Source organism: Tamandua tetradactyla, chromosome 23 (assembly GCF_023851605.1).
Source record: "Tamandua tetradactyla isolate mTamTet1 chromosome 23, mTamTet1.pri, whole genome shotgun sequence".
In the NCBI taxonomy this organism is placed as follows: domain Eukaryota; kingdom Metazoa; phylum Chordata; class Mammalia; order Pilosa; family Myrmecophagidae; genus Tamandua; species Tamandua tetradactyla.
Genome location: NC_135349.1, coordinates 33030722 through 33045980, shown reverse-complemented (window position 1 = coordinate 33045980; position 15259 = coordinate 33030722). Strand labels below are relative to the sequence as shown.

The following is a 15259-nucleotide window of genomic DNA, read 5'->3' as shown; positions in this document are numbered from 1 at the left end:
TATGTGACCAGAGATGCCCCTGTCACAGAGCCCTGAGAACCCAGAGGACAAAGTGCAGGACTCACAGGTTGAGGAATGCCTGGGAGGAGTGTGCATGTGGACTCGGATGGAGGACAGCAAGAGAGAGACAGAGAAACACATGCAATCATGGGCACAGACAGGTTGACAGGGGACAGACAGACAGACATACCTAGACTCAGGGAACAATGCAGAGTGAAGACTACTCAGAGGCTCAGCCAGAGAGAAAGACTCGGGCAAAAAAAAGACGGACAGACAAAATGATTGGAAGTGGCACACAGAGAGATGTACACAGGCTCATGGAAAGATAGAGATGGAGAGAGACAGAAATGCATACATAAAGAGAGGAAGACAGAGACCCAGAGAGACAGTGAGACAGGCAGGGCAAGAGAGATGCAGAGACACAGAGATGGAGATGGAGGAAGACAAAGAGGTGCAAACACAAGTGCAGGGAGTGAAATAGGTTTCATAGGCGCAGCTGAGGCAGTGAAGCACACATGGAGGCAGAGATAAGGAGAGACAATCACCGCTGCGGGTACAGAAAGACAGAGAGACAGGCCAAAACAGTGAGAGTCACAGAGACACTCGCTGTGGGTGAGGCCCCCCAGGCAGGGGGAGGGAGTGAGGCTGATGCCGTCTGCCAGCAGGACGCCGCCTCCTCTTAGTGCACGTGGGCGTGGGGGGGGGGCACTCACAGCGGAAGTGAGTGGGTGGGGTAGGGATTTTGGGCTGATGCCAGGCCTGAAGCTGGTATTTTGATCCCTTCTTCTCCACTGTTCTCTCCCTACAACTCATTTCTAGCCTTTGTGATTTGTCTGAGAGGAGGCCCCTTAGCCTCCCCTGTCCCTGGGGATTCCATGCCCTGAGCTCTGGTGGCAATTCCCCAAAATGCAGGCCCCACGTGGTGACACAGTCTCTCACCCTGGCTTCTCAAACTGGAGCAAAATTCTCCCTAAAGTGCACAGGACTCGTGGCACCCCTTTGGGGAACAGCCGTCGTTCTAGAAGACGTAGGGGAACCGACCACCGCACTGACACAGGCTGGTACAGTAGAGACATGTGAAGAGCAAATATTTAGGTTCATGTTTCATTTGTCTTGCCCTGGGTTTGCATTTGATTTTTCCTGGAATTAGGGTGGATACCATGGGGCTCTGCCCGTATCCCCCTTTAGGGCCCATGTCCTGTCCCCAGCTGCTGTGTTCACAGCTGTGGCCCTGGTCGGGACTTGCCCTTGGTGGCAGGAAACAGCCTCACCCAATCTAACACACACCCAAGGCGTGGTATGTGGCCAAAGAATGTCTGATGCCAGGTGCAGAGGCCTTATCTTAATTTGGGACAACTCTGGCATTGGTTTTATTTTTTTGCATGGGCGGGCACCAGGAATCGAACCCAGGTCTCCGGCCTGGCAGGCGAGAACTCTGCCTGCTGAGCCACCATGGCCTGCCCTAATTTGGGACAACTGTGAAGGGTCCTCGCAGTCCCAAAGCTCCCCTTAAGATCAGGCTCAGTTGCATCTGCTCCACAGCCAGCTTTTCCAGTTTCCTTCCTCGTTGCATACCAGTCTTCCCCATAAACCTGCTAGCAAGTCCCCATTTCAGAGTCTGTTTCCAGGGAGCCCAATCTAAGGTATTAGCTGCCAATATGTAAAACCCCCAAATATGAGGTTCCTGCTTATCTTAAAAAATGGGTTTCCTTGGCCACTTTGGGCATGGATGCCTGCAAGGCTGCAGCTGAGTGGGGACCCCAGCACTGCTCTGTCCCTTCCTTTGTGTAACCTGCTGGTCCCCCATAGACACTAAAATTGGTGACATTGGCTTCAGAGCCATTGGAGGCCTGTGGCTGCCTCAGGTCCCAGCCTGCGGGAAGACAAGTTCCTCGGGGAGAGCTGGAGAAGCCCTTTCTGATGAGACGCTGGCCGTGCTAGCTGGTCTCAGCCGCCCTGCTCAGGGTAACAGGCAGGGCCCTGCTGGCCCCTGGGTGGGGGGATGCCTGTGGGTGCGCAGCTTGGGCGAGCCTGAGCTGTGCTGCGCTTTCTTCCCCACCGCCTGCAGCCTGCATGATGAACGTCCACAAGCGCTGTGTGATGAACGTCCCCAGCCTCTGCGGCACGGACCACACGGAGCGCCGCGGACGGATCTACATCCAGGCCCACATCCAGAGGGAGGTCCTCATCGTGGTCGGTAGGTGGCCCTGGGCGCCTGCGCGGGCTCCGCGGTGCCTGGCCGCAGCGTGTGAGCGGGAGGCTGGCGGGGCGCCCCCAAAGCAATGTCTCAGCACCCCAGCTGGCCTGAGCTCAGGGAAGAGCATCTGAGTCCACGTACTTCTGACTCTCACGGGGTGCCCCACCCCTCTTCTCTTCTCCCCTCTCACTTTCCCGCTCTTATCTCATCATCTTTATTAAGATAGCTGAGAAGGGATGCTTTGTACTTCCCACATTTTTTCCAGTGGGAAAAAATAGAGTCTTGAGCATAATCACGCAATTAGGGATAGTGTTAGGTTTTGGGGAGGAGGAGGAGGGCTACCGGGATCTTCCTGGGGCTTCCCATTGTTGGGAGTCTTTCCTTCTTAAATCTCGTGGTGGCTGCTCTGTTATGTTACTCTCTATACTTTGTGCGTGTCTGAAATATTTCATAACAACAAGAAATGTGCAATGAGACTTGAGAAAAAAAGAGCACAATGCCTTCTGATACTTGGAGGTCGAACAAAATTGAAATTCAGCTGTATTGACTGTTAAATAGCCGTAAAGCCATAGTAAAATCAAAACCAAACTGCGTGAGAATGAGACAAAATTTGCAGGAGATCCTTTACCAAGGCTTCTGTGACACAAACTGCTCTAGACTTTATAAGCCATGTACCCAAGATCTTGTGAAGGTGCTAATTTAGCACGTTGTTCATGGAGGGGATTGAGGTTTTTAAAGAATTGATTGTTTTGGGGGATCTGAAATGGTCAGTAATTCTGGTGTACTGCGTTCTGTGCTGGCAGGACCTTCGCCTAAATCACAGAACAGTTTTGAAAAGTTCCTGTAAAATATCGTTCCTATTTTAAACTGAGGTTCTGACTCCTCATGAACTTTTAGGAAATGCATGTTCCGTTGAATTGCTTTTTTCCTTGGAGAGGAAGGCTGTTTGGGGGCCTCTGGGGAGAAATCTGCAGTCCATGCAATTCAAGAAAAGCCCAGTTTTGGCGCTTTTGAGTCTTCTACTGCCAGAGGGACAAAAATGAGCCTCTTCTGCCCTCTAATGGCATCTTCTAGGCTCTACATCGTCTTACAGTGTTACCGAGTGTGGCTAGCCAACCTTTATGGAACTCCTTCCATGCACGGCTCACAGCTCTGCATGTTATCTCCTTTATCCTAATTAAAAGACCTTGTGAAACATATCTTTACCTTCATTTTATAAATGAATAAGCTAAGGCTTGGAAAAGTTATCTTAATTTCCTCAAGTTTACATCATTAGAGTAGTAATAAAAAATAGCTAACATATATTGAGCTTTAAATAATATTCCACCGTTGTGCAAAGCACAGGCAGAATCTTGTTCATATTTTCAACAACCCTAATGTGGTGAGTGTCATCATTTTACCCATCAGGAAACAGCTTTGGAGAGTCACACACCTCATCACCTAGGTCTGTTTGACTTCTAAGTACTACACTGTCATGTATTAGTTTAGTCCAGATCCCCCCACCCCCACCCCACTGCACTGTTTATTCCCTTTGTGGGAAGGAGCTGGGTGCCTCTTATGGGAGTTCCTTGGGGAGACTTTGTTCTAACCTGGTACAATTCAATAGTCCCTTCATGCTCAAGGTCAGTCATAGATGTGCTGGCCTTTGACGATTCTCAGGCAATTCTAGCACATGCCAGTGAAGAAAGGGAGGGAGGAAAGTTGGGGCTCCCTTAAAGTTAGGATCAGAGTAACTGCATGCTTAGGGTTCTGAAAGCATTAATAGATCAGTTCCCAGCACTGCAAAAGCACTTTGTGGTTTTCCAAGTGCTTTCATATGGGGTCATCTGATGAAAGTAGAGTTGTTGCTATTGTACCAAGGGGAAAATAAGACTCGACAAGTCAGGCTAACCTGCCTGGTGTCATTTGGCAGAGCCAGGTAGAGCACCTGACTCACATTATGTCCTTGTGCATGCAACTACCCCTTCCCCTTGCTGAGCATAGCCAGTGCTCAACACAGGCTTGATTGATTGATGAATAGATGAAACTGATGCTTTGCTTGGGTTCTCAGAAAAAAGGGCCTGAGATGGGGACTTTCGTTCAATTTATGGGGGGTACTCTCAGGAGAAGGTAAGTGAGGGAAGCAGGATAGGGCAGGGAAAAAGCTAAGTGTCTGCCTGATCCTGTGGAGAAGCTATGGAGCATGCATTGAGCACAGAGTTAGTCCGTACTTGAGTCAAGGGGATTAGTGAGATTTATTCTATGCCCTTCAGTCATTGCTGCAGGTTGCTGAGGTTGGGGGTAGGAGGGTTGGTACAACCTTTGAAGCTCGGTGGCTTCTGTACTTCTGAGGGCTTCTGTGGTTCTGTGCTTCTGAGGCCAAGTATCTGGACAAGAAGGCAACTGTGAGCTGTCGACAACTATACTCACAGTGGCTGGCAGTGGGTGTATTCCCCGTGCAGAAGGGAGCCGGGCAGGAATCGGCGTGACAGGAACTCCTAGGCATCCTTCAGTCTTCGTGGGTGGACTCCAGGCCTGATCCCCTTGATCTCTATCAGACAGATTAGAGAGGAGCCCGAGCTAGAGCTAAAGACCGAGTAGGCCCTTCCTGGAGTGCTGGGCCAGAGTGGCCTTTGGTGTGTGTTGAATTGCCTCCACTCATCCAGACCTGAGAGGCATGTGCAGTGTTAGGACTTCTGCCTGCCAGCCCAGGACACTGTGCTGTTTGCCTTGAATGTTACACGTGCCTTGGAAATCTCAGCATTTCCAGAGGGCTTCTTGTGCTTCTGAAAGATATGGCAGTTTTCTCATCTCTGTTGGCTGAAATTTACTTTATATCTACTCTGAGGGTTCTTACAGGATAAGTTAAGAATGGAAATCTGATAATTTCTCCTTTAAAAACCCATCAGTGGTTTCTTATTGCCCCTAGAAGAGATAATTTATAGTAGTTGCATTCTCTATTCTCTGCCTTTATCTTCTTTCTTTCTCACCAGGGCACTACCCATCACAGGTTATCACATATTCTATGCCCTCTGCCTGGAGTGTTTGCCTTTGCTGTCTTCTCGGAGCATCTAACTCTCCCTCTAGATTTTATCAACGAAGGTTCCCTTGACCTCACTGGTGAGGACCAACTCCTCTACTAAGGATTCTCATGGTATCCTGAACTTGAACTTGTGTCAGTTGCAGTTTTATGCTCGATTTGGTTAGTATCTGCATATCCACTAGGCTGTAAGCTCCATGAGGACAGAACTGTGTCTGCTTTGACTCCCTTCTCTGTTCCCAGCATCTAGTATGGTAGGGATTGCTAAATATTTGTAGAATTAGTGGATGTTTTATGAACAAAAATGCCATTTGAGGAGCCTGATAGAAATGAGGCCTTCAGAGACAGTCCCCAAAGCAGTACCTTCTGAAATCAGGAGCTGAAATTCAGCAGATAATCCATTCCTCCCATCATTCTTGTAGGAAAGAGGCCACAGAGAAATTCTTGCGGACCAGGTCCAATGCCGGTGGCAAGTATATGGACTGGGATCCACCCTTTGGACCTGTGACCACTCGTGCACGTTCAGTAATGTAGAAAAGGCAAAGAGCGATGAATGGGAGTTTTGGAATCTCAGGGAACCACGATGACATCATGATGCCCAGTAGCATCACAGGAGTAGTCAGTACAATGTCAGAAGCCCAATCAAAGTGGTGAAATACTCCTGAAGTTTATGAAGTTCGTATGCTTATTCATATAACAGTATTTTCTGCAACTTCCTTTCAACTCAGTATCCTCTTATCACCATAACGACTGACACCCCAGTAGCTATATTTTCATCTACATCTTCTGGGATATCCAAATCCTTAACCATATTCATATTTATATTCATGATTATATGTCCCCTAAATTGATGCTTTTCTTTGAAAAAGCAGAAAGGATAAATTTTTGATGTTTCTCTTTGGGACTCCCAGTGTTCTTAATCATTATATGGTGCAGAACCTTCTTAGACTGAAATGTCTCCCATTTAAAGCTAGATACTCCAAGTAGTGTGGTATTTAAATCTTTCCTGAGACCTGACACACAGATCAAAAGAGAAGTTCACCAAAGAGGCATAAATCCCTGATGGCCTACATTGGGGAAAGTTGAGGGTCACATTTAATTATTCGCTAATTCCAAAAGAGGGTTTAAAAACACTTTAAGGAAAAAGGAAACTGATAATGAAGACTCATAGAAGACCGTCTTGGTACTTAAAGAACATTAGCAAGGTAGAGAAGGTGTTGGCAATCCTAGTGGCTCTAGCAAGGAGGAGAGAGGATCAGAAAACCCATGAGGACTCTAGCTGGAGATTCCATTGGAGTATCCTCCTTCTAAAGCCTATAGGGCAGGAAGGCCAGGAGACAAAGGGCGGATCTGGGCAGAGGGCAGTACTTGAGGGTTAAGGGAGGGGGTGTTGGAGTGATTAGGTGTTTATAGTTTGAGAAAGGTGGTGTGCCTAGGAAGATGAGATGAGAGCTGGGTCTTTATTCCTGAATTCATTCATTCATTCCTTCAGGAAGGGCTCAAGCACCACTTGTTGGATCCAATGATGAATGAGATCTAGTCTTTGTCCTCAAGAATCTTCCAGTGTAGTGGGAGAGACCAACACATCATATTGCTGTGTGGAGAGTATGTTATGGTACCAGGGGATCGTGACTGAGTTGAGTCTGTAAGACACGGAGAATCCATCTGGATAGGGCAGGTTTGGTGTCAGAGTAAGTGAGAAAAGTAACGCTAGTGTGGTGGATTGAATTGTGTGCCCCAGTTTGGATATGTTCTGGGTATAAGATCTCTTGCAAATAAGATCTCTTCAAGATGTTACTTCAGTTAAAATGTGGCTCAGCTGAATCAGATTAATCTTTCATTTGGATTATTGGAGTCCTTTATAAGCAGAGTGAAAATCAGACAGAGAGAAGCTACAGGAGGGAGCCAGAGGCTGGAAGTCAGCAGAGGAGAAAATGCCACCATGTGCATTGCGTTGTGACAGAAAAACCAAGGACCAGGGACCACTGGCAACCAGCCACAGAAAGCAGCAGTCTTCTGAAAGCAGGCATCACCTTGCTGATGTTCAGATTTTGGGCTTCTCCTAGCTTCAAAACTGAGACAATAAATTCCCCTTGTTTAAGTCAACCCATTGTATGGTGTTTGTTTTAGCAGCTAGAAAACTAAAACAACAAGCTCCATTTATTAAGCACTTATTTACATAAGATAATTTCTCAGTCTTCACAGAATGCTCTGCCAGAGGTATAATTATTATCTCCATTTTACATATGAGGAAACTGAGGCACAGGGCCACTTAAGTAACTTACCAGAGGTCACACAGCTAGTAAGTGGTGGTTGTAGGCTTTGGCCCTGGCAATCTGGCTTTATAGTCCAGAGTCTTACCATGTTGCTGTATTTCAGGCAGAGGGAAGAGAGCATGCAGAAACATGGTCTCTTCCCATCAGGGTGAGAGGATGTGGGACCATTAGTTATTGAGTGTAACTCTCCTTTCCTATGTGCTAGAATATAAGCTCTTTTAGAATTTATTCACTATCTCTGCCAGGCATTATTATTCTTTGAACAATATATATTGATTTTCTACTATTTGTCAATTATATTCTATACCCTTGGGACATAGTAAGGGATGAGACAATGCCTTTTTAGCCTGGCCAAACCTGTGAATGGTGAAAGACTGCTTGTGGTCCTGCTGATTCACTGGGATGCTTGGAATCTTCTCTCATTGTTCTTCCTTTTATTAGCCCTGGAGAATCACCTTCTTGTCAGATTAAAATTCACTGTGATTCAAGTTTCTTCTAAGACACTTGGTGTCCATGAATACCCTTTTTTAGCTTGATCTCGTCTTTAAACCCTCTAAAAGTCTGGGCATTTGGCACACATAGCCATAATAACTTGAAGGCTATTTCTGCTTTTTACCCTGCTTTCTCTGAGCTGGCTCTCCGCTTGAAGGGAAAAGAGGGGAGGGGAGGAAAAGGGAAATTTTTAATAAATAGCAATCCGTGCAGTGCAATATGTCAAAATATTATCCAGCCACACATCAATTGCAGGGTTTATAAGATGATCATAAATATACCAGAATTTCCTTCTGGTGGCTTACTACGGGCCCACTAGGGGGCAGTCTTGCCTTCAAAGCCGTTCTTCCCAAAGGAGCCCTCTCAAGAGATGCCCAGATTTTACAGAACAAAATAAAACCACAGCAGAGTCATTGTTTACAGTGGAAGACACTGCAGAGGACATCTAGGTTTGACGCCTTCATTGAACAGCTGGGTTCATTAAGGCCCAGAGAGGGGAAGAAAATTCTCAAGGCCACACATCATGGACTGGGGATAGAACCCAGTTCTGGTAGTGGAGTTCTTGCCCCTCCCCCACTGCCCCTTCTACATTACCAGTTAATATTTCCCCCTATTTTATTATGAAAAATTTCTAACATAGAGCAAGGTTGAAATAATTTTACAGTGAACATCTATTTACTCACCACCTAGACTCTACCATTAATATTACTACACTTGCTTAATCACATATTCATCCATTTCTCTTTCCATCTGTCAGTCCATCTTATTTCTTGACACATTTCAAAATTCAGATTACAAATGTATATACCAGATTGTGGAAAGATGGTAGGCCTCTCCACCAGAACAGCTAACTATTAAACATGGGAGAAATATCTCAATCAATTATTTTGAAACTGTAGTCCAGTAGAACATTGTACATCATCCAGGGAAGAGTGGGAGAAATAGACTGGTAATTGCTGTAAATATAGATGTTAAAATGCAAATGCATAAAAATTAATGATAAATCTATTGTTTTGAACATTCGTTGTCTAAATATATAATTTGTAATAAGTACAAAAAGTAGGTGGGAGGATGGAATGCTATAGGAATACTGCATGTATATGTTATTGAAGTCAAGTTGGTATCATATCAAATATGGTTTTATATATTTAAGATGTTAAATTTCAACTCTATAGTAACCACAAAGAAAATATGTGAAAGAAATATCCAGAAAGAAATGAGAAGGGACTTAATATGGTACATTAAAAAAATTAAATAAATATGAAATAGACTTTAGCGGAAGAAATGAGAGACAATAAAGGTATAAGATTTACATAAACTAAATAGCAAAATGGCAGAAAAAGTCCTGTTTTATCAGTAGTGACTTTGCCATTTTGTCTTTTGGATTTTATATGACATATAATTTTTTTCTCTTTTTACCTTTACTGATAGTCTTAATTTCTATACTCTTCTCCAGACCTCTCTCTCCTGTCTTTTCCTATCTGCCTGTAGTGCTCCCTTTAGTATTTCTTATAGAGCTGGTCTCTTAGTCACATATTCTCTCAGGGACTGTTTCCATGAAAATCTATTAATCTCTCCCTTGTTTTTGAAGGAAAGTTTTACTGTGCATAGAATTCTTGGTTGGCAGTTTTTCTCTCTCGGAATATTAAATATCATACCACTGCCTTCTTGCCTCCGTGGTTTCTGCTGAGAAATCCACAGATAGTCTTATTGAGCTTCCCTTGTATGTGATGAATTGCTTTTCTCTTGCTTCTTTCAGGAGTGTCTCTTTGTCCTTAACGTTTGATAATCTGATTAGTAAGTGTCTTAGAGGAGGTCTGTTTGGATCTATTCTGTTTGGGGTACTATGCACTTCTTGAATCTGTAATTTTGTGTTTCATAAGAGATGGGAAATTTTAAGTGATTATTTCCTCCATTAGTCTTACTCCTACTTTTCCCCTCTTGTCTCCTTCTGGGACACCCATAACACGTATATTCATGTGCTTCATGTTGTCATTCAGTTCCTTGGGACCCCGCTCATATTTTTCCATTCTTTTCCCTATGTTTTCTTTTGCATGTTAAATTTCAGATGTCCAGTCCTCTAGTTCACTAATCCTTTCCTCTGCCTCTTCAAATCTATTGTTGTAGGTCTCCATTGCTCTTTTTAAAACTCTTCTGTTGTGCCTTTCATTCTCATAAGTTCTGTGATTTGTTTTTCAAACCTTCAAGTTCTTTATGCTCACCTAATATCCTCTTTATATTCTTCCTCAATTCACTGAGTTGATTTTTGATGAGATTTTGTATGTCTGTTCAAACATCCTGAATTAGTTGTTTCACCTCCTGTATCTCATTTGTCTTTTTGTTTGTTTGTTTACATGGGCAGCAACCAGGAATTGAACATAGTCTCTGGCATAGCAGGTGATAACTCTGCTTGCTGAGCCACCGTGTCCCACCCCCTGTATCTCATTTGAACTGTTGGTTTGTTCCTTTGACTGGGCCGTATCTTCAGTTTTCCTAGCATGGCTTGTCATTTTTTTGATGAAATACAGGCATTTGAATTCCTTAATTAATTTATTCTGGAGGTGGTTTTCACTCTTTTACCTGGGGTTTTCTTGTTGGATGACTTTATTCTTTATCTGTTCTTTGGCATTCAGTTCAACTTATTCTAGACCTCTAGCATCGGTTCTGTTTAACTGATAAGATTTTTTCAGTTTCTCACCCTACCTATCTGAAGTTTTTTTTTTTTGAGGAGGAGAAGGATCTCCTCATATATGATTGACTCCAGTCAGATTTTCCCAGACCTGACAGGCCCATGTCTCAGGAGGAGAGAATAGCCAGCATCAGTTTTCCTTGAGGGTGAGACCCAGCAAGTTGTCAGACTTCCTCTGAAGCCTCTAAACTCTGTGCTCTTCCTATCCTGCCCAGTATGTGGTGCTTGTCTGCCTGCAGCTTCTCACTAATGTCAGGTGATGTGGTGCCTTTAATTTCAGCAGCCTCATTCTTCCAGGGGCATGGTTGGGACTGAGACTGAGGTAGTAGCCAGGCTTTGCTTGCTCTGTTCTCCAGCCCCTAGGCCTGAATTCTTTGAAGGACATCTTCCATGTGAGCTGGCGCTGGCCCCCTTTTCTTGGGGAAGATGTACACTTTAGAGAATAGTCCGCCTGACTATTTATTTTATCTCTCAGATATACCATAGTTATACCCTTGCCTGGGGCGATGCTGGAACCTGAGAATGCTTGCAGTTCTATTTAATGAGCTGTGAAGAAGTTAAAACAAAGGGAAAAAGAGCCTTTTCAGAACTGGAAAGGTTTGCCAAACATGGGCTGGAGTTGGTATGTGGCTCTGTGTATCTCCACATTCTATGTGGCCCCTTTTCTTGGGGTCTAGCCCTTTTCCAATGTTTTGGGCTGTCCAACTCAAAAAGCCTCTGGGTTTTAAATTTATTTATTTATTTTTATCCCCCATCAGCTCCGCTACTTCTCTGCTGGGATGAAAACTTCTGGTTCCATTAGTGCTCACTCTAGATTTATCTGTGCTTTGGGCCTGTTTTCAGTAGTCAGAATTTGTTCATTGATTCCACAATTGGAGCTTGGTTCAGCTAACACCTGGCTATTAGTAAAGTCTGTTTCCTTTCCCCTCGGGGAACCAGCCTGCTGTGCCCATGGGGGAGGGGTGCCAGCCTCCATGGCTTGGGGGACTTACAGTTCTGTATGGGATCTCAGCCATTCCACCTGTTTCAGGTTTGTGTGCGCTGTGTGTCCAGTCACTAATGTCCCCTTACCATTCCATACAGTTTCTGACTATTTAATAGCTGCTCTGGAGAACGAGCTAAATTCCACATGCCATCATCTTGCCTGGAACCCAGTAATGACTTTAATTGATGTAAATTAATTCAATTTTCCAGTCAAAATGTAGAGATGGTTAGAATGGATAAAAGAACATAACCCAACTATCTTCTGTTTACAAGAGATTCTCCTTTAATTCAAAGGCGTAAGTAAGTTGAAGGTGAAAGGATGGAAAAATATAACATGCAAGTAACCAAAAGAGACTTTAAGTGAAAAATTGTCATGAGGGAAAAAGATGGTCATTATATACTAAGAAGAAATCAATTCAACAAGAAGATGTAAAAATTATAAATATGTAGGCACCTCTTCTTGATAAAAACACTTAGAAAATTCGGAATAGAGGGACATTTCCTCAACATGATAAAGGACATATATGAAACTATAACTGATAACGTTATACTTAATGGTGAAAGATTGAAAGCTTCCCCTCTAAGATCAGAAACAAGGCAAGAATGCCTATTGGCACTATTGTTATTCAGCATTGTACTGGAAGTTCTATCCAGAACATTTGGGCAAGAAAAAAAATAATAAAAGCCATCCTCATTGGAAAGGAAAAAGTAAAACTTTCCTTATTTGCAGATGACGTGATCCTGTCTACAGAAAATCCTGAAAAAATCTGCAACAAATCTCCTAATAATCTCATTATTAGCTGAGCTAATAAATGAACTCAGCTTAGTGGTGAAGTATAAGATCAACACCTGAATATTAGTAGCATTTCTGTACACTAGCAATGAACAATTGGAAGGAGAAACCAAGAAAAAAAAATCCATTTACAATAGCAACAAAGAATAAAATATCTAGTAATAAATCTAACCAAGAATGCAAATGATTTGTACACAGAAAACTACAACACATTGCTAAAAATAAAATAGTCAAAGAAGACCTAAATAAATGGAAGGATATTCTGAGTGCATGGATTGGAAGACTAAATTTTGTTAAGATGTCAGTTCTCCCCAAAGCGATTTACAGATTCACTGCTATCTCAATCAAAATTCTAACAACCTTCTTTGCAGAAATGGAAAAGCCAGTCATCAATTTTATATGAAAGGTAAGGGGCCTGAATAGCCAAAGCCATCTTGAAAGAAAATAATGAAGTTAGAGAACTTACATTTTCTGATCTTAAAATGTATTACAAAGCTACAGAGCCAAAGAATACATTTGTCTTTTCAACAAATGGTGCTTGGAAAACTGGATCTCCATATGCAAAAGGATGAATGTGGACCCCTACGTCACACCACATACAAAAATCAACTCAAAGTGAATCAAAGATCTCAATTAAGAACTAGAACTATAAAACTCCTAGAAGAAAATGTAGGGATACATTGTCAGGACCTTGTGTTAGGCAGTGATTTCTTAGCCTTTACACCCAAAGTATAAGCAACAAAAGAAAAAATAGATAAATGGAACCTCATCAAAATTAAAAACTTTATACATGAAGGACATTATTGTGAAAGTAAAATGACAGCCTACACAATGGGAGAAAATATTTGAAAATGCCATGTCTGATGAGGATTTAATATCCAGATTTATAGAGAAATCCTACAACTCAATCACAAAAAGACAAACAACCCCATTATAAAAGGGTAAAAGCCTTGAATAGACATTCCTCCAGAGAAGATATACAAATGGCCAACAAGCACGTGAAAAGATGCTTAACATCATTAATCATTAGGAAAAAGAAAATCAAAACCACAATGAGATACAAACTCACACCCATTAGGATGGCTACTGTTTAAAAAGTGGAAAATTACAAGTGTTGAAGAGGATGTGGAGGAACATTAGTTGGTGGTGGTAAAGTAAAGTAGTGCAAGTGCTGTGGAAGACAGTTTGGAAATTCTTCAGAAAGTTAGTATATGACCCACAATCCTACTGCTAGTCTGTACCCAAAAGAATGGAGAGCAGGGACGTGAACAGATATTTGCACACAGATGTTCATAGTAGTATTATTCACAGTTTCCAAAAGGTGGGCACAACCAAGTGTCTATCAACAGATGAATGAATAAACAAAATGTGGCATGTACAATGGTATAGTTTTGAGCTGTAAAAATGAATGAGGCTCTGATACATGCCACAACACGAATGAACCTTAAGAGCATCATGTTGTGTGAAATAAGCCAGACACAAAAGGGAGAATATTTTATGATATCTCTGATATGAAATAATCAGAATTAGCAAACTCATAGAGTCAGAATTGAGAACATAGGTTACCAGGGGATGAGTTGAGGTTAGGGAATAGGGAATTAAGGCTTAAATTGTGCAGTTTCTGTTTGGGATGCTGAGAAAGTTTTGGTAACGGATGATTGTGATGGTAGCACAACATTGCGAACATAGTTAACAGAACTGAGATTGTGTGTTTGAGTGTGCTGAATTATATAACTGAATGTGCTTAAAAAGGGGACTTTTACTTTGAGGGACTGGGGGAGAACGTGGAAATATTAAACTTCCCCACTTGGGAAAGACCTGATATTCTTGCAAGCATTGTCAGCTGCCGATTTGATGGGACAGACCCTTGATCCTGAGGCATGCCTTTATGAAACTTATTCTTGCAAAGGAGAAGCTAAGCCTACTTGTGATTATGCCTAAGAGTTACCTCCAGAGAACCTCCTTTGTTGCTCTGAAGTGGCCTCTCTCTTTAAACCACCTCTGCAGGGGAACTCACTGCCCTCCCCTCTACATGGGACGTGACTCCCAGGGGTGTAAGTCTCCCTGGCAATGTGCAGCATGACTGCTGGGAATGAGCCTGGCCCTGGCATCATGAGAGTGAGAAAGCCTTCTTAACCAAACCAGGAAAGAGAAATGGAACAAAATAAAGTTCTAATGGCTGAGAGATTTCAAATAGAGTTGAGAGGTCTTTTTGGAGGTTATTCTTATGCAGTATATAGATATCCCTTTTCAGTTTTTGGAGTAGCTAGAGGAAAGTACCTGAAAATTTTGAGCTGTAACCCAATAGCCTTGATTCTTGAAGATAACTGTATAGCTATAGAGCTTTTAAGCTGTGAACCTGTAAGTACGAAAACTTTGTGACTAACAGTGCCTTTATCTAGTGTATGGACAGATGAGTAAGGGGAAAAAAAAGACCGAACAAACAAACAAGCAATAGGGGGTACGGGGGTTATGGGATGTTTTGGGTGCTCTTTTTTACTTTAATTTTTATTCTTATTTTTATTGTTTTTGGAGTAATTAAAAGGTTCAAAATCTATTGTAATTATGAATGCACAGCTTGATGATGACACTGTGAACCACTGATTATACACTTTAAATGATTATATCTCAATTAAAAAATCATTGATGAAAAAAAGGGGGACCTTTAGGTTATGGATATGCTACTGAATTAAAATCTTAAAAATAATCAATGAAAGTGTACAATACAAACAGTATACCATAAGGTAAATAATGGGCTATAGTTCTTAGTACAATTATAAAAATGTGCTTTCATCAACTGAAGCAAATA

General features: G+C 42.7%; 1 protein-coding gene across 7 annotated transcripts in view; it reads left to right on the top strand.

Moving 5' to 3' along the window:
- Nucleotides 1–15259, top strand: part of PRKCB (protein kinase C beta) — a 388768-nt gene that overhangs the window by 194076 nt on the left and 179433 nt on the right. For all 7 annotated transcript variants that reach the window (XM_077141522.1, XM_077141519.1, XM_077141520.1 and 4 more), the window contains one exon: nt 2069–2197. In XM_077141522.1, the coding sequence (XP_076997637.1) occupies nt 2069–2197 (129 nt within the window). The remainder of the gene's footprint in view (nt 1–2068; nt 2198–15259) is intronic.